The sequence below is a fragment of the Notamacropus eugenii genome, chromosome 3, assembly GCF_028372415.1.
Source record: "Notamacropus eugenii isolate mMacEug1 chromosome 3, mMacEug1.pri_v2, whole genome shotgun sequence".
In the NCBI taxonomy this organism is placed as follows: Eukaryota; Metazoa; Chordata; class Mammalia; order Diprotodontia; family Macropodidae; genus Notamacropus; species Notamacropus eugenii.
The window spans coordinates 276,929,791-276,948,655 of NC_092874.1; the positions used below are offsets into that span (position 1 = coordinate 276,929,791).

Below are 18,865 nucleotides of genomic sequence, written 5' to 3' on the forward strand. Positions count from 1 at the left end.
TTTATTTAAATCAAGTATTTTACTGAAAGATCTATTTAGCACCTAGACGTGCAAGGCATCATCCCCACATCATGGGGGATGTAACATATACACAAACAGGTATGTTACAAGGAAAATAGAGGAGAGAGACCCCATGTTAAATCTGGGGATCAGAGAAGACTTCTTGGAAGAAATGACACCTGAGCTGTTCTTTGAAGGAAGCAAAGGATTCTGAAGCAGAGATGAAGAGTTAACGTGTCCCAGGCAAGGGGAACAACTTACACAAATACATGGAGGTGGGAGGAGTCCAATTTGGTTGTACACTGGATTTGTGAAAAGGAATAGTGGGAAATAACGGTAGAAAGTTAGATGGTAGCCAAATGGTATACAGCCAGTCAGTGATAGTCTCTGAGTTCACATGATCTAACCTGTCCTTTAGAAAGATGATGAAAAATAGGAGAGTAGAGAGAAAAGAAAAAGAGAAACTGTAGAGAATGAATTCACATACAGACCTTCAGCAGTTTCTTCTATACCTACAATGGCCAAATACTCACAAGCAAGATAGATGGATACTGTGCTCTTAACAGTCTGCTGTCAGAGCAGCCCTAAATTTAAAACTTCTATAGGATTGAGATTGGTGCCTGAGTTAAAATCAACCACCCACATTCTCATCCCCACAACTTTTTACAAATACTACATCTATCCTGGGTTGAAGATTTTAGATGGCACTCCAGATGACATCGAAACAGTAGGTGAGTGCCTGATTTGCAGTAAGCACCATGGAGTACTGGAACAAACAAGATGGAATCAGGATGAACAGAAGAATCCCCCCCTCGCAGTAACCACCTGGCTTGGAAACACAGAAGGGACCGGCTGAAGGCAGACAAGTACAAGACAGGCCAATTTCTACTTCTTTTGACCAGAGGTTGTTTGTAAGATGCGAATATGGTACTTCCATTCAAAAAGGACTTTCAATTTTAAAGTATCTGAGATATTCAATAAAGTCAACAACTCTATAGGATGCAATTTCTCTTATTTGAGAAGACATGTTTTTCTGAGTACCCTTTAGTAAATCATCTTTTCTGGTTGAACAAATACACTCTGTAGCAAGAGAAACATAAATTCACCTCAGAGGGGTACCTTGTTGATTCAGTCAACAATGTATCTCTCACAATGCAAAGCTGCTGTCTTTGAATCAGATCGAAACAAAACAGGAGCACTTGGGAACCCACATACGTGTCAGCACATATCTGTGAGTCTACTACACATGTATGCTCTTAAAAGCAAGACATGTTCAAGTGTGCTTTAAGCACATATGGACAGGGAAACAATTAAAATCAACTCACCTCTAGAGACCTGACGGTAGCCTGCATCTCAGCCAGCTGGCGCACCTGAATTCTTTGGACATTTTCAGCCTGGGTGCCAAAGTTCTCTCTCTCCGCTCGCAATTCTGTTACTTCAGCCTCCAAGCCTTTCAATTTCTGACACAACTGTGCCTTTTCTCGGACAAGCTTCTCCACACGTTTGCTATCTCTTGTGGGATCTATGTTAAGTAACTGGTTGTGTATCTCTTCTTTATCTTTCTCTAGTCTTGAAACCTAGGAAAAATTAGAATTAACTTACCTTAAAGCTATTCATTTTTCAGTACTGAGTAATTTAGGAGTTGGAAAAAAAATTAAACACTGTGTTAAACATAAATGGGTTGGATACTAACAAAAATTTTGGGAAAGTCAAAGGTCATTGGTTCAGATCTAGAAGGAAACTAAGATATCATCTACTCCAATCTCCTCATTTTCTAAACAAAAAAAACTGAGACCCAGAGGTGAATAACTCTCCCCAAACCATACATACATACATACACACATACATATACACATATACAAATGTGTGTATGTGTATGTGTATGTATATATCATGAAAGCCATGTCTAGCTTCTTTTGCATCTTGCCATAGTGCCTGGACAAGTTAAAAGTCAAAAGTTAACAAGTCAAAATATTTTTCTGAATTATAAAAGAAAAAAAAGGAAAAAGTGCTATGTTGGCAGGGTCAGTGGCTCTGGAAATCAGGAGGATTTGGTTCTCATTCCTTACAGGATATATGACCTCAGGCCTAATACAGAGGGATTTATATATTATTGCCTAGCTCAGTGCCTAGTACAGAATCAGAATTTAATAAATGATTATTGATTTGTAGAGTAATTGAAGCATAGTCCTAGGAAACCTAAAAAGGACAGAGCACTAAATACTCATTTATTAAATTCCTATTATGTGTTGGGCACTGAACTAGGTCATAGGATATAAATAAGAAAAATGGAAAGATAGGGTAGGGCCAGACTGTGAAGGACTTTCAGAGACAGAATTTATACTTCATTCTGGAGGCACTAGGGAGTCATTGGTGTTTAATGAGTAGGAGGATGGTGGCATAACCATATCACTACTTAAGAAAAATCACACTGGCAGCTCCCTGGAGGAGAGACTGAACTGGGGAAAGACTTAAGGCAGTGAGACCAATTTAGGAAGCCACTGCAATGATCCAGGAGAGATGTGATAGCTTCTCAGGCAACTCTCTAAGACTACATTGTCTATAAGGATATAGTAAAAGGTCTAGACCAGCCCTCACTTCCAAAACATCCTACTTCACAGAGGTGCTAAGTGGCTAAATGAGGCAATGTATGTAAGGCATTTTGCAAACACTGAAGCACTATATAATATCAATAGTTGTAATGATAATGATGACACTTTATTTCCTGAGTAAAATGTAAGCAGCTTGAGAGTAGGGAATGTTTCATTTTTTCTCCTGGCATACTAAACGTTTAGCATACTACCCACCTGTCACATAGCAAGCACTTAAAAACCACACTGGAATAAACATAGGCCTCATTTCCCCTCAAATGTGGCTCTTTCAAAATGGGACCATAGATATCATGGTAAAAGAAATGACAAGATAAGGAAGGGCAAAACAAATGTGAAGGAAACAAAAAAGAACAATGGGGATCAAAATTAAACATCTTCATTTGGAAGGAAAGAAATATTTTTAAAAACTCACAAAAGTTACATTTGATGCAGGAATGTTGTGTAAATTTGTGTATCTTCGCTAAGTTCCTCTTCTGATGCTTCACTGTACCACGTAAGTGACATGAGAAAAGTTCTTGAGAACTTTTAATTCATATTCTTTTACCACATATCCATTGGAGAATACCTTGCTCCTAAATATTTTTGTAAATTTCTGGTATAAATTAAATATCAGTGATGCTTAGGACAAAGTTACTTTTTCCTCGAATTAGCAGTTTCACTTCTTACCTTAGCTGCAATGATTTTGTAATTGGGTTATGTCAGCTAAAGTCTAAGTTCTGACAGGCCCCTATAACATGTATTGTTTTACATCTTTTGTTCAAGGACAAACCTAGGTAAATTCAGAGACTCATCACCAGGAAGAAAAAAAATTTCAGCCATATTTCCAAGGGGTAAAGAGACTGAGGTTTCCATCAGTTGAGACAGTACCCACAAAAATCAGAGTTTCTTGAAATACTGGAAAAGACTGTGTATATTCTTATTCAGTGTTGTGTGTGTATATACATACATACATGTATATGCATGTATACATGTATATGTCTACACACATGCGTGTGTAGACATTCCTCCTTTCAAAGAGATCTCCTTTAGATGTCTTTTAAAGAGATGGCAGAGGAAGAATTCTAAACCAAAAAAGGGATACAGACAATCACAACAGATAAAAAGCTAATTTCAATTACATGAGTTTGGAGAGGTTTTGCATGAACAAAATCAGTGCAGCTAAGGTAAGAAGTGAAACTGCTAATTCGAGGAAAAAGTAACTTTGTCCTAAGCATCACTGATATTTAATTTATACCAGAAATTTACAAAAATATTTAGGAGCAAGGTATCCTTCAATGGATATGTGGTAAAATAATATGAATCAGAAGTTCTCAAGAGAATTTCAAACCATTAACAATCGTATAAAAGATTATTCCAAACTACCAACAATAAGAGAAATACAAATCAAAATTCTGAGGTTTTACCTCACCCTCAAAAACTGGCAAAGATGAAAAAAGATGGGAAGTCAGTGTTTGAGAAGTTGTAGGGAGACAGATGCACTAAGACACTGCTGATGGAGCAGGTTGGAAAGCAATTTGAAATTATGGTAAGTCTTTGACATGTATGTCATCCCACCACTATGTATATATACCCTAAGAATATCAAAAGTAAAAAGATTCCTTATTTACATCAAAATAGTAATAACAATATTTTTTGTGACAAGCAATAGAAATTAGAGTTAGAGTTAGAGTTGGATTATATAGCCCAAATTTGTTCCCAAAGAAGGCAGGAAAAAGTGAACCCCTCTCCAATTCTGAAGAGGTGCTAGAGTATGGTTTAGGAAAAACTAACTTTAGCTATATGAAACTTTTTTCTTTTTAAAAGGGAATCACACATGGGATGAGGATGAGTAGGAAGTAGAGTGGAGAAGAGATGTATTAGGAGATACGGGATGTGTAAGATACAAATTTTAAAATTAAGTGAATATTGCCTTTCAAGTCTGTCAAAAAGCAAAATACTAAATCAAATAACAGTTATATAACGAAAAGGTGACTAAACTAGGAGTTAGGAAACCTAGATTCTTGTCTAGTTATAGAGATTGAGATAGTAGCCTTGAAAAAAATGTATATCACTAGAATTAAAATCATAGATTAGAGTGAAAAAGTGATAGCAGTTCTGAAATGTCATCAACATCTACTGTAGTGGATTCCCAGGCAGGTAAGTCACTTTGGAGAAATTATAAGGTGGTGTTTTACAAGGTATTTAAGAGAAGGGAATGTACTAGAAGAACTGAAAAGAAATTACAGGTGATAATTAACACACAAAAAAAGGCAATGCAGAGAACATCAGCAACTCATATGTCTTATTTCTCATCTTTATAAAATCTTTATCATAATCACCTAGTTACATGCACGCTGAAGATATCCCTGACGAAAATATGTGAAGTAAATATGTAGGTTTCCAAACAAATTCTCTATAGAAGACCACATCTTTGGTCACACAAGTGCCTAAAAAGTGTTGTGTTTATTGATTACAAAAATAAGCAAAAGGCTTTCATTTTCTTGTGCAATATATTAAGATCATAGACTACTTGATAAAGACAGAGACATAACCCTGTTACACAAGAATGATTGTGCATTAATATCAAACATAAAGCAGAGCGAGGTACTCTGACCAAAAATATTCACCTTTGCCATACAACGAATATCTTGTGTTTGTATATGTCATTATGATGACTGCATACTAGGTTAACCTACAAATTTGATAAGCATGACATCTATTACTTTTGACTGATAAAAATGTTAAATAGCACAGGGACACACACAGATACTTGGGGTACTAGAAACTCACTTGCAAGTTGCCAATGAACCATTAATGACTACCTTTTGGGGTCAGTCATTCAACATTTTGTGAATATAACTACATTATCATCTAGCCCACATCTCTTCATCTTTTCCACAAGAATAACATGAGACTTTTTCAATATTTTGGTAAAATTTGCACAAACCACGTATACAGCATCCTTCTGATCAACCAAACAATAACAGCCAATGAAACAGAATGAGATTAATCTAGCATGCCCTTTGGTCACTAGCTCCTTTTCCAGAGTTTATGAACAATTTTATTAAAAATATATTCTAGAATTTTGTTTGTTAACAAATTGAGCTCTCTGGCCCAGAGTTTGTAGAATCCATCCTCTTCCCATTTGCAGGGAAACTGGAACACTAATCCTTCCCCAGTCTCCCAATACTTCTCACGCTATTACCTCATTTGATCCTCAAACCAATCCTGTGAGGCTGGCCTGTTATTATTCTCATTCGGCAAATGAGAAAACTAAGGTGGGGCAGATGATATAGCCTCACCCCTTGGCCCATGCAATAGAGGTTAATTTTCCTTCAGAGGTCTTCAGACCCTGGTCAGGACTTGGTTGGCTCAGGCTTAGGCTGCAGACACCACCTCCTAGTTCCTGAATAGCCCTCTACTCATGCACTGATGCTTGGCTGGTGGGAAACGATGGGCAGCAGCTCAGGCAAGAAAGCTCGATCCAGCTGAATGGACACAAAGCGTCATCAGTGTTAATCCTTGTTAGAGCCTCCAACTATGGAAAAGTCATTCTCCTTTTGTTAACTGTGGAATGATCTACAAATGTCACATGCTGTTCCAATACTGAACCCAAACTATCAGAGCTCTGGTCTAAGTCAGGCCCAGCCTAGAACATTTGGCTTAAAGGGGTTAAGAGACAGAACTAGAACGAGAACCCAGCTCATGGGACTCAAAATTCGATGCTATTTCGACTACATCACGATAGGTAAAGGAGGCTCTGGCGGCTTCATGGCAGTGTTATCTGCAGAAGGCCACAACAATGACATAAACAATACACTCCTGATGCTAATATCAAAGAGAAAAGTATTTAATAATCACTTTCCCATGTGAATGATTGATTACCTCTGGTTTCTTCCCTGACCTATGGAAGCCAAGAATAAACAAAGCCAACAAAGGAATATTCTCTATATTTAACGTACCTTGGTTCCCCCTCTCTGCAGTTCTTGACTCCTCCCTGACCTTTTTTTTTTTTTTTTTGGCACTTTACTATCACTTTCCATTCAGTAAAATTACTTCCAAGACTTTGTAATCATGTTCTTTGTCATAATGTAAAGCTATTATGTCTCTAATCAAGAGACCACAACTATAAATGTGCAGCCTGAGGCAGTGACCTAGCACCTGTGACACTCAAGTTCTAAGCTGATGTTGTCATTAACTAGCTGAGGAAACTTGGGCAAGCTGCTTACCCTTTCTAATCCTTCCCCCTTGTCTACAAAACAAGGGAACTGGATTGGATGACACTTAGATCTAAAGTTCTGCAATTCTTTCTCATCTAAGTCTCTAAGTCAAGAAAGAGAATCTGAAGAGATCAGTATTCCAAACTTCAAGAGAATCACAGAATCTCAGGCCTCAGGGACCATCTAGTACCTGATTAAAAATCCCCTCTACAACCGACCCAACAAATGGCCAACAAGAGTTTGCTTGAAGATCTGTAATGAGGGGAAATCCAGAGCACAAAGAAAAACAAAGTGATGAGCTGTGCCAAACGCTGCAGAAAGGTTAAGCAGGACAAGAACTAGGAAAAGACTTTAAATTTAGCAGCTAAGAGCATGTCTGATGTTGGAGGAAGCTTCTATAACTGTAGACTTGGGGACTGAAGAGATGGTGAGAAGAACACTGACTGACTACCACTCATTCCACAAGTCTAACGCTGCAGGGTGGGGGAAGGATAGATCAGTAATAGCAACAACTTCAATTTATACGGTGCTTTTTTTGCAGTTTACAAACTGGTTTAACAGAACAGATTATATAACTTGAGTCATGCCTAATAATCAGTCATTATAAGAGAAAAGAGAAACAGATTTTAATACTTTTTCCCCCAGACTATCAAGGGAAATGCCAATCCCTTGTGAGTTTCTCTGAAACCCAATAATAAATTATTATTAAATGCATTTTTCCCACAGAAATAATAAATTAAAAGCCTACCATAATTATATATACACATGCAAGTATGCATATATAAATACGTATAACTACTTCTACCAGCTACATATAAGCAAATATTTACAAATGCTGCATTAGTTTCTCAGAAAATAGTTTGCAAAATACTGCTAAAAACCTTCTTCCAAAAATAACGAAAGTCACTTTTGACTTACAGAAAAACAGAAAAATTACAAATACTACATATGAGTCCTTAGCCCAAATACACAAATGCCCTAACGTCCTATTTTAATATGCACATTAATTATTATCTAATAGGTTAAACTGTATTCTGGAAGCATTAGCTGGGTTTGGAAGACTACACGAGTGAGGCTTAGCTTTGAAATCTTTCTGGCTGCGGTTACCTTCTGGACCCACAATCATCTCATAAAGCTCAGGTGTTGATACATGTGGATGGAGGATGAAACAAAGGAAGTAAGAGAGTGTTGTAAGTAAAGGAAATTAAAGCAAACCCTCAATTATTACTGACAATCAACTGGTCAGAAGACAGAACATGACTTCAGCCTTATCTAAAACTCTCAGCATCCTAGCTCCCATTAATTATGGTTTCAAAGTACCCTAATGGATTATCTTCCAGAACTTTTATTAATTACAATTCCCAGTACTTTCACAAGAGATTCCAATTATGGAAATTAAGGACACTACTGGCCCCTAACCAATTTCAAGTAATATACACATCAAACTTAATCTTTCCTTGGTGAAAGAATTAACCACCAGATTTCAGAAGCAGGCTTTTTTTTTATCTTTCAAAAAACAAAAAACAGACTATTTAATGCAAATATAAGCATTTATAAGAACTCCAGATTTTAAAATATATAATATTAGTCAGAATACCAGTTTACTCTCAGCAGCAACTCATAAAATTCTGAATCTCATTTTTATACACATTCTCCTCTTCTCCACATCTAAAATATTACCCATTTTCATTTCCTTCTCCCCCTCCCCTTTTCTCAAAGGAAAGTCAATCTCCTCTATCTGCACCCTCGATCTCATTCTCTTCTCCATCAGTCATCCATTCTTTCATGCATCTCCAATTCCATCTTCCCCAAAGGCTTCTTCTTAGCCATGTACTAACATGGTTAACTCCCAAACCCACTAAAAGTTTTCCTCTGTCCTTTCTAACTGCTGGGACTATTTCCCCTTCTCTCTACTTCAAAAAAATTGTCATTTATGACTCCTTCCCTGCAATTTTGCTTTTGTCCCCGCCACTCTACTGAAACTGCCTTCTCAAAGGTCACAAGTGGATCCCAAATCCACCACTCTCCTTAAGCCAATACCTCCTTGACATCTCTACACAAGTGAAGTCTTCCTTGTGCTCTGTTCTCCCATGGCTCTCATGCCTCCCGCACTCTCTTAGTGACTGAATGGCTTAATCACACTCTCACATGCTCTCTGGACGGGACCTTTCTGTCCAGTTCACTGTCCCTTCTCTCTTTTTCTGTCTCCTTAACCCTCATCTACTCTTTACTTATGCTTGCTTGCTTAGCAATCTCATCTACTCGCCTAGCTTCAAATAGTAACACCACAAATATGAGCCCCCAGGAAAATGTAGAGAAGAAGTCTCTAGTGAAATGTTCCAGCAATATGTCAGTGGCTCTGTTCTTTGGCTTACATAATGGTCCATAATGGCACGTGCTTACCTATTTTGCTAAGAACCCAAAGCTTAAAGGGATAGCTAGGATGTTGGAAAATGTAGACTCTAGATCCGCAATGATTACAACAGGCAGGAACAATGGCTCAGAGCTTAGATGATAAAACTTAATGGGGATAAGTATAAAGCCTTACACAAGTTTGCAAAAAAAAAAATCACTTTCCCAAGCACAAGATAAAGAGGAGCTACAAACCACAAGACATGGTTACACAGGGGCCCAAAATGGTAATGTGATCTAAGGCTGCACAAGAGGCCAATGGCCAAGACCCAAGGGAAAACAGGCCCTCTGCACATGGAGCACTGCCTGCAAGTCTGGTGTCATAATGCAGGAAGGGTCCTGACGAGCCAGACCAGAGGAAGGCAAGAGGACAAAGGGCCTGGAGTTCACTCTCTAAGAGGGTCAGTTAAATGAACTGGAAAGAGGACAACTTGGGGGGGGGGAGGCGGAGGACAGGGTAACTGTCTTCAGTTTCTGAAAGGCTATCATGCCGCTTTGCATTGGAGGCAGAACTAGGTGCAATGGGTGGCAAAGAGATACATTTCAGCTCAATACAGGGGAAAAATTCCTAATGATCATGACTATGCAAAAATCAAAGAGGACCTTCAGAGGAGGGCAGACAGGACACTGGTTCAGAGACAGGAGTTCAGTGGTCATTTAATCCAATCTTTTCATTTTAGATGAGGAAACTGAGGCTCAGCAGTTGAATGACTTGCCCGAGGACTCATATGGAGTGAGCGAGAGAGATGGAATTTGGACCCAGGACTTCTGACTCCAAACCCAATTTCCTTTCTACTATTCCAAATTTTCATTATTTTGATTTTTAAAAATATTCTTCCCAATAATTAACCTCCCCCCAGAAAATAGGAACAATATCTCAGTTGGTTTTTTTTCTTTCATAAATAATTTTTACTTAGCCCTGCCATCAGGGTGGGGGCTGGAAATGAATTTCAGTTTTTCAGAAGGCAAATCTCGGTTAATTTCGTCTTCTTCCTTTTGGTTCAGACCTGTGATTTCATAAGTGTAGGGAACTTGCAGTATGGAAACGCTCCCCACCAATGCAAATCAACAAGTCTTTTTATAAAGTAGGAGAAAATGGCCCAAGGCATCAAGAGTGAAAGAGTGAGTACATGAGCTGGAGAAGAACCAATCCTGTCTCCAAATACAGTATTCTTTCTTTCTGCTGTACCACAGAGGCTTATTCAGGATACAAGTGCCTCTTTATTTTTTTAATAAGTTTTTACCGACCATAGTTATCCCTCCTTCTTCCCATCCCAGCCAGCCAGCCAGAGATGACAAGTATCTCTTGCTTTGTTTTTACCTCTCCTGACCCCCACAAGTCTTTATAAACATGTCCAAAGCCCTTATCTTTCCTAATTCATTGGTATCAGTCACCTTGACATCCAAGCAATGCCAAGGCCTAGTGATTCTGCCTTAGTCTCCTGTACTGCGTCCCACCCTTGTAGGCTCAGTGCCCCCATGCTAGCATAGACCCTATTATCTCACATCTAGAATACTGAGGATTATGAGCCCCTCCTGCCTCCCATTTCCAATCTGATCTTCATAGCATGATTATGTTGAGCAGATCATCGTGTTTCTGTGCAAAATTCTTCCATTAATTATTTCTCATTCAGGTGGCTTGGGGGTGAGAGGTGAAGAGAAGGGGTGACTGGAATTGTGATTCACTGGGATAGAGAACTCCCCCTGGGAAAAACCTCTACAGTAGACTAGCAATTCCTATCCTGAGTGAGTTCCCTGGGGCACCACGAGGTGACACTACTTGATCAGAATCAAGCAATCAGTACTGGCCCGAAATGGGACTCCTGAATGCATACTGAAGTTCCAATTCAGTCTTGCAGTCAGCTGCCACAAGGTGAAACACTTTACCTTTGCAATCTTAGGTTAGAACACACTGTAACATGTTCTACATGCTGGCTAAATAGCATCCCCTGGATTCCTCCTACACTGTCCTAGTCCCATACTTCTGTGCATTCAATTCTCAACTCCCAGAAATAACAAGCCCCAACTCAGCTTCCCAAAATCCCACCCATCCGTTAATATTTAACTCAAATGTCACTGCCTAACCTTTCTTGATGCAGTGAACTAAATCATCAACTCAAGATCTTTAGAAGGCAACGTAAAGAAGATACGTGGGCAGACCAAGTTTAATTACTACAAAAGCATGGCCCAGTTCCTTAAAAAGAGTGTCAGGAGTACTGACCCCAGCAAAATGAGCTGAGGCGGGTAAGAATAACGTGAAGGAGAAGAAAAAGTCTTCTTGGGGTTCTTTTCAGCTATACTGAGGAAAAGAGGGGGTTCAAAGAAGGGGAAAGACCACTGCTTATGGCGGCTGCTACAGTGATAACTGATCACACTGGGAAGGCAGAGCTGCTGAATTCTTATTTTGTTTCTGTTTTCTCTGAATGATCTTTGCGCTGGAAAGAACAGGAAAAATGGGAGGTGATACCCACAATCAGTTGAGCAGATATTACAAGAGTACCTACCTGTCCTTAAAATATTCAAGTCACCTGGCTCACATGGACACTGTTTGTGATTTCTGAAAGACTGTGGAGAATGAAATGCCACAGGATTAAGGGAGACAGATGTCCAGATTTTTTAAAGAAGAGAAGAGAAGGAACTCTTCAAATTATAGGACAGTGAGCTTAACTTCAATTCCTGGGGGAAATGCTACAGTACATTACTAAATGGATGGTGAGTACAAAATCTAGAAAAGGATCCAGTAAAAGCCACCATGGCTTTATGAAGTAGAGGTCACACCTATTCCTTTTTGGGTCAAAATTACTAACCTGGGAGATTGGAAATCCTAAACATACAGTTTATCTACATTTTACCAAAGCATTTGATATATGTTATTCCAGTTGAAAAGAAAGAGACAGACTAGATGAATTCAGAATGAGTTAAATGCCTAGACCCAAAGAGTAGCTATTAATGGTTCCATGTCACCTTAGCAGGCAGTATCCAGTGGTATGTTCCACATGTCTGTCCCCATGCTGTTTAACATGTTTATCAACATCTATTTGTAAAAACTGTAGAGGACACAAAATTGGGAAAGAAGCACAATAGTGGATGACAGAGTTAGAATTCAAAAACATTTGAGATCTTTAATATGAGGAAATTGAAACAGGAGATAAATTTAAAGTGTTACAACAAGGCGGCATAGTGGGTAGGGTGCTAGAACTAAAATCGACAACACCTGAATTCAAATCTGGCTTCAGATTTGAGACCTCACAAGCTCTATGACCCTAGCAAGTCACTTAACCTATTCTTGTTTCTTCATCTGTAAAACAGATTATAGAACCCATCCCTCAAGGATTTTGTGGGAATAAAATGAGATAGTTGTAAAATGTTTTTGCAAATTGTAAAATGCAATACAAATGCTAGCTATGATGATGATGATGATGATGATGATGCATAACGAGATCTCTAAGTTATGTCAAGAGAATTCCAGCATCAGAAATAAAAAGGATCAAGTTCCACTGTATTAGAATCCTGTTCGAAGCACATCTGGAACACAGCATTCAATTCTGGGTGCCACGTTTCAGAAAGGACATTGATAAGCTAAAGAACACAGTAAAAACTTTAAGTTCATGCTTTATGAAGTAGCACGGTATAATGATAAGACCTGTGAAATCAGAGTGCCTGCGTCCACATCCTGGCAAGACTACTTTCTTCTCTGTGACCTCCATCAAGTTACTGAATGTCCCTGATTTCCTCATCCGTAAAATGAGGGGGTGAACTCAACAACTTTCATGTTCCCTTCCAAACCTGAGTCTACAGGTCTATGCTATGGAGATGAGATGAAGAAAAAGGAAATATCTAGCTTGAAGAGAAGACTTGGCAGGAGTGGGGAGGAGAAGCATGGTAGCTACCTTCAAGAGTCTGAATTGTGGTCATATGGAAGAGAGATGATGCTGGTTCTGCTTTGCCCCAGGCTCTATACCAGAAAGCAAACTTCAAAGCATTATAGGGAAGTAGCAAAGGAGCAAATGTAGGCCTCCCCCACTAGACTATAAGCTCCCTGAGGGCAGACAGGATCTTTTGCCTCTTTTTCTATTCCCAGCACTTGGCACTGTACCTAGCTTATGGTTGGATATAAAGAAAAACATGGCTGACTGTATATAAAGAAAAATTTCCTAACATTTTCAACTTCCCCAAAGGTAGAGCAATGCTTAAGAGGCAAAGGGTCTTTCTTACTGAGATCACACAGTAGGGGCTGAAAAGGATGCTGGGTAAGTTAGAGAAGGGATTCTGTTTCAGGTACAGGTTGGATTACAGGGACATTTATGTCCTTCTGTGAGACACTGTCCCGTCCCATCCCATCTCACAACAGAAATGATCCTTCTTGGCTAGCTCCTCATAAAATGTATTTTCCCCTCTGAAATTACCTTGTTAAACTAATCTTGTTAAATATTTATTATAATTATTTCTATATGTGCTGCGTCCCCTTACGGGATTGTGATATCCATAAGAATAGGGACTGTGTCTTATTAATCCTGTATCCTCCAGTTCCTGGCAAAGTACTCAGCTTCTAGTGGGTATCTGAAAATCTATTAGTCCTCCACTAAAGTTCTACTTCAATGGCTCAGTGTTGTATAAAAGTGAACTTGGGTTCTCAAAGGCTACAGCAACAGAATGTGAGCCCTGACAGGTCTTATTCAGCCAGAAAGGTTTCATGTAAGCACTAGATGCCTGTCATTCAGGGACTAATATGGGGTCACTTCAGAGAGACTCGTCATCATAAAACTGTCACAAACCCTACAGTGATGAACTAAACATAATCAAGGACTGGGCTAACGACACACAAAAAAACTTAGCCCCAGACAGACCATAAAGTGATAAGCTTTTCAATCCTATCAATATTCCAAGGCCATTCCCTAGTTCACAGAGGCCAAGGATCTCTGCTGATGATGAAATCACAGAGGCTGAGAGACTAAGAGATAAGTTGTTACTATTTTCCATAAGAAAACTGCTTTTTCTATGTAGGGTTTCCTTTTCTTTAAGCTTGTGGCAATCCTTCCAACGTTCTCAAACTCCTTCCTGCGGTCACAACTGCTTCATCAGCAACAGCACCCTCGGCATCCTCCCCTCACATCTACTCAGTACTTCACATGAGTGATCTAATTTGATCTTCAGAACAGCCAGGTGAGGCAGGTCATCGTTAGTAGCCACACTGCTAGTAAATGGCTGGGCTGAGATGTAAGTGTAGACCTCCTGAAGGACTGCTGGTTCGGTGATCTCCACTAGAGCTAACAGTGACAACAAACAATGTTTGCTAAATACCTGGTATGCGCTCACTAGGCTAGGCCACAGAGATAAAATGTTTCAGTGAAACACCGTTCCTGCTTTGAGGGTCATCAGCAACATAGGAAAACTATCATGATACACAATCTGAATATCCAGTTCTTAGAATCAGAGTCTCTAAAGAGAGAAGAACACTTCGCTGTAAGATAATAGATATAAACTAGACAATAATCGTAATATATAATAATAGACGTACTCCGACTATTGATTAGGGCAGCTAGGTAGAATAGTGGACAGAGTACTGAAGTCAAGAAGATCTGAGTTCAAATATAGTCTTAGACACTATCTTTGGGACCCTGAGCAAGTCACTTCTGTTTGCCTCAGAACCCTCATCTGTAAAATGAGTTAAGAGAAGAAATGGCAAACCACTTCAGTATCTTTGTCAAGGAAACCTCACATGGGGTCATGAAGAGTTGACCATGACTAAAAGTGACTGAATAAATAAATTAAAATCAATAAATTTTAAAAATACATATTTGTACTACAGGTTAAAGTACTTAAAGAAAATACTATTAAAAATGTTAGAGGAATGCTAACGGAACAAATCTTAAAAATTCGAACACTGTGATAAAGAATAAGTATAATGCTGAAAAAGCTAAAAGGATAAGCAATCTGCAGATTCTTAAAAAACATAATTTACTCAAATTCTGATGGGTCATAGGTGCAGAATGAAATAGGCAGAACCAGAAAAACAATTCTACGTAATATGGTATAAATGACAAGAATAATATGGTATAAATGACAAGATCACAAAAATCCAAACTAAATGCTATGCATTATAATGACCATATGGAAGGCCATGTAAAGTTCAGCTTGGCGGGTGTGCTAGTTACTTGGTTATGCCACACGGATTTGCATTTCCTCCTTCTTCTAGAAGGGGAGTAGAGAATGATATTTTAAGGTGATAGAAAAACAAAAAATGTCTATCACTAATTTTAAAGCTTGTCTGGTTCCATTCTCATATCCATATCAAAAATGGCCTTAACATATGTATAAATTGCTCTCATAAAGATTTTTTTAGAGGTAAGAACAAACACATATGGATTAACAGTTACTCATACATTCTTTCCCACCTTTCTATGGAGCAGTAACAATCAGGACTTCTACACACCCTGGATATTCACCAGCCTTTCAGACAGCTGTCACTGGAGCACAGATATCTTCTCCTCATACTTGATCTAATTAGAATGTCGTCTCATTAGAATATGAGATCCTTGAGGACAAAGGCTACATTTTTATCTTTCTTTGTATCCTGTCATTAGCATAGTATCTGGTCAATTGTATTTACTTAACAAGAATGCTTGTTGACTGACTGACTTGATCTAATCGAGTTATTCTTTGCATCTTTCTTTTGGTTTTATTTCTATTTGCTCATGTAGCACATCAAGGCAGTGATGTTAAATATTTTAATTTCACTGTCAATGATGGAGAGAATAACTTGTTAAAAAAAAAAGTTTTGGGCAGATATTTTCCATTCTTCGCCTGTTTTTTGTTCTCCTTCAACTTCCATCATTAAATGTTTTCAGCATAGAAAGGCTTAGCTGGTTCTCTCACATGTAGTAGGAGTGGTGCTGACTTGGTGTAAGCAGCAAGTGAGACACTGACAGTAGCACGGGTGAAGCACATCTGGCTGCCTGCCTACACAGCCCAGGGGGGTCTTGGGCACCTCCCCCACTCTCCTTCTGACATTCACCACCAGTGAAGTCGTTTTGCCCAACGTCTTTATTCTTTCTCTTTTTTCCCTATAGTTATCCCTGCACAAAAATCTATAATACAGTACAGTGGTTCTAGAAGACTAGTTCTCATACATTCTAGGGATATAAGGATGTCTGAGACCCTTGGATAGGGGCAAGGGACTTGAGGTCAAAACTAATTTTTATAATAATACTAAACATTTCATTTTCTAACACAGTAAATACAACTCAGGGGTAGACTCAAACAATTTTAAGAGAATAAAGGAGTTCTAAGACCACAAACTGAAAACTGCTGCTCTCAGGTAAATTAGACTGACCCTGTAATGGAGTAAAAACTCCATTTGTGTTTTCCCCCTTGTCATTTCCATTACGGGGCTCAGCTTGGGGGGAACGGCAATCAGAAGCTTCCCCTGCGCCCCAGCTGACCTCCCAGGAATGCCTTCCTGATTTTGCGGGCTGGCTGCTGTGCTTATTCTGGAAAGGCTTTGAGCCTCCAGGCCCAGATCTGCTTTCTGTAGATCAGTGGGTCTTAAATATTGTCATCATGGAGTTTTTTCCTTGAGAGCTCTCATGGCCCTGGAGCCCCCTATACAAAAAAGGTCCAGCTGGTCTTGCAGAAGTGGTCATATTTCCAAGTGCTCCAAAGCCAGAAAGATGCAAGAAGACACTCAAGAAGCATCTTTCACAGAAGGAATTGAGAGGAGGGCCCAGAAAACAGAAGAGACATTTCACTACTAATCTACTGTTCAGAGTCCACAGCTCCAATCTCTTGAACCTGTTTGAAAAACATTGTTCTGGTCTTAGGCTTCAGTTTCTCCCCACTCCCAAGGAAGTCTAAATGTCATAAGACCCCAAGTTAGGGTTAAGTTTAGAACACTTAAAGGAAGATATTAACTCTTCAGAGCTTGGCCATGTCAGCGGATAATGAGTTGTTAGTGGTGGGGAACAGGCATCACTCAACCTGCCTAATTTTAAAGAGTCAGGGATCAGAAACCCTAAATATGGTCTAGGCAAGCCCGTCGGTGGTGGGAGAAGGGAAGGCAGGACAGGGTCTTATTGCTCTACTTCATTCATAAATACACACAGAAGCCCTGGCTGGAGAATCATCATTAAAAACAATCCTAAGAGGAGATGGACTAAGAAAAATAAGGAAGGAATCTTGTGAAACTCATAAACATGAGGAGGTCCAAAAAGGACAAAATCAGAAGAAGATAGGAGAAGAAATAGATTGGGGGGGGGGGGGAATGTGTCACACCAAAAATGATGATGTCTGTTGGAATTCTCCATCATTGTGGGCAGAAGGCTAGCTATAGATTATTTCCTTACTAGGTTTACTTGTTTTGGTGAAATATCCTCGAGAGTAGGCAAACTAGACACCAAAATTCAGGAGCCTGAGGAGGATCATTGTCACAGTAACAGCCAGCACAATGCTCCCTACATTTAGTTCAACAACTTCTGAGGTTTTGGCAGCCCCAACCCCATTGTTTACTTGGCAGGAATACTCCTCTGTATCGAAGGCTGACCGAGATTCAAACACCAGTTCCCCTGTCCTATGGTCTATGGTATAGGAAGAAATGCTGAAGGCAAGGGTCTTCTTGGGATCCAAAGGCATCAGAATCTCATCCTGGAACCACTCGTACTGAGTGGGTGGAGAACTACCCTCCTCAGAGCAGGTCAGCACAACTCGATTCCCAATGGTGGCTGAAGATGGAACGCTGACTCACCCTAACACAACAAGCTCCACGTTGATCTTTCCATATTCTCTTCCACCATTTCAGTGACCATACATGTGTGTATCCCTGTGTCCTTTCAGATCACAGAATGGAAAGAAATACCAGTCTGGGAGAAGACCATCCACTTTCATAGGAAACAGTAATCTTGCTGTCATAGCAAACAAGGTTGGTTGTGCTCCCCTGAACTTCCACTTCACCCAGGGTGAGGAGAAGCCCATGTAGGAACATGGCAGTGTGGTGAGTACAGGAATATGACAAAAGAAGGCTGATCTCATCTACTTTAACTTGCTCTTGAGAAGTATAGACTGACACTGCCCAATGCCAAACAACACAGGGCCACTGCTGTGAAAAAAAGGAGAAGGTGCCTCTGCCTGGCCCGCTCTGCCATCCTGATCAATCATGATCTGCCAGATATCTGCCACTGGCCAAGCTGCCCCTGAGTAGAATAAGTCAAAGAGTAGTCTCTTCCCCAACCACTGCATCCAGATTGAACCACAGCCACCAGGTGGGATCAATGCTTTCTTTTTTTGCATCACTGTCATTATCCCTTGTATTCTTCAACAACATTCTTCTCTCCCTAATTCTTGCAATAAATAAATATAGTCCATCAAAAAAAGAAGTGCTGTATCAATATTATCTGAAAATGTAACTTCATTCTATATCCATAGTCCATCTCTGCCAAGAAGCTAATCATCAGTTTCCTTGAGGTGTGACTGATTGTGGCACTAGTCAGAGATGCCGCTTTTCACAGTACATAAATTGTCCCCCTACTTCTACTTGCTTCACTTTATTCAGTATAAGTCTTCTCAGATTTCTCCCATATCATCTTACAAAAGAATTTATATTCTAAATTTGTAATGCCATGGGCAAACATATCCCTCTGCTTGGCAAAG

The 18,865-nt window shown here is 39.5% G+C and overlaps 1 protein-coding gene and 1 pseudogene across 7 annotated transcripts in view; both read right to left on the reverse strand.

The window, feature by feature from the left end:
- CEP83 (centrosomal protein 83) overlaps positions 1-18,865 on the reverse strand; it is a 124,876-nt gene that overhangs the window by 39,664 nt on the left and 66,347 nt on the right. For all 7 annotated transcript variants that reach the window (XR_011977346.1, XM_072655593.1, XM_072655591.1 and 4 more), the window contains one exon: positions 1,326-1,577. Coding sequence is in view for 6 of the 7 variants with exons in the window: in XM_072655593.1 (XP_072511694.1) it covers positions 1,326-1,577 (252 nt within the window). In the remaining variant the exon portion in view is untranslated. The remainder of the gene's footprint in view (positions 1-1,325; positions 1,578-18,865) is intronic.
- On the reverse strand, positions 17,489-18,440 carry LOC140534500 (junctional adhesion molecule A pseudogene; annotated as a pseudogene).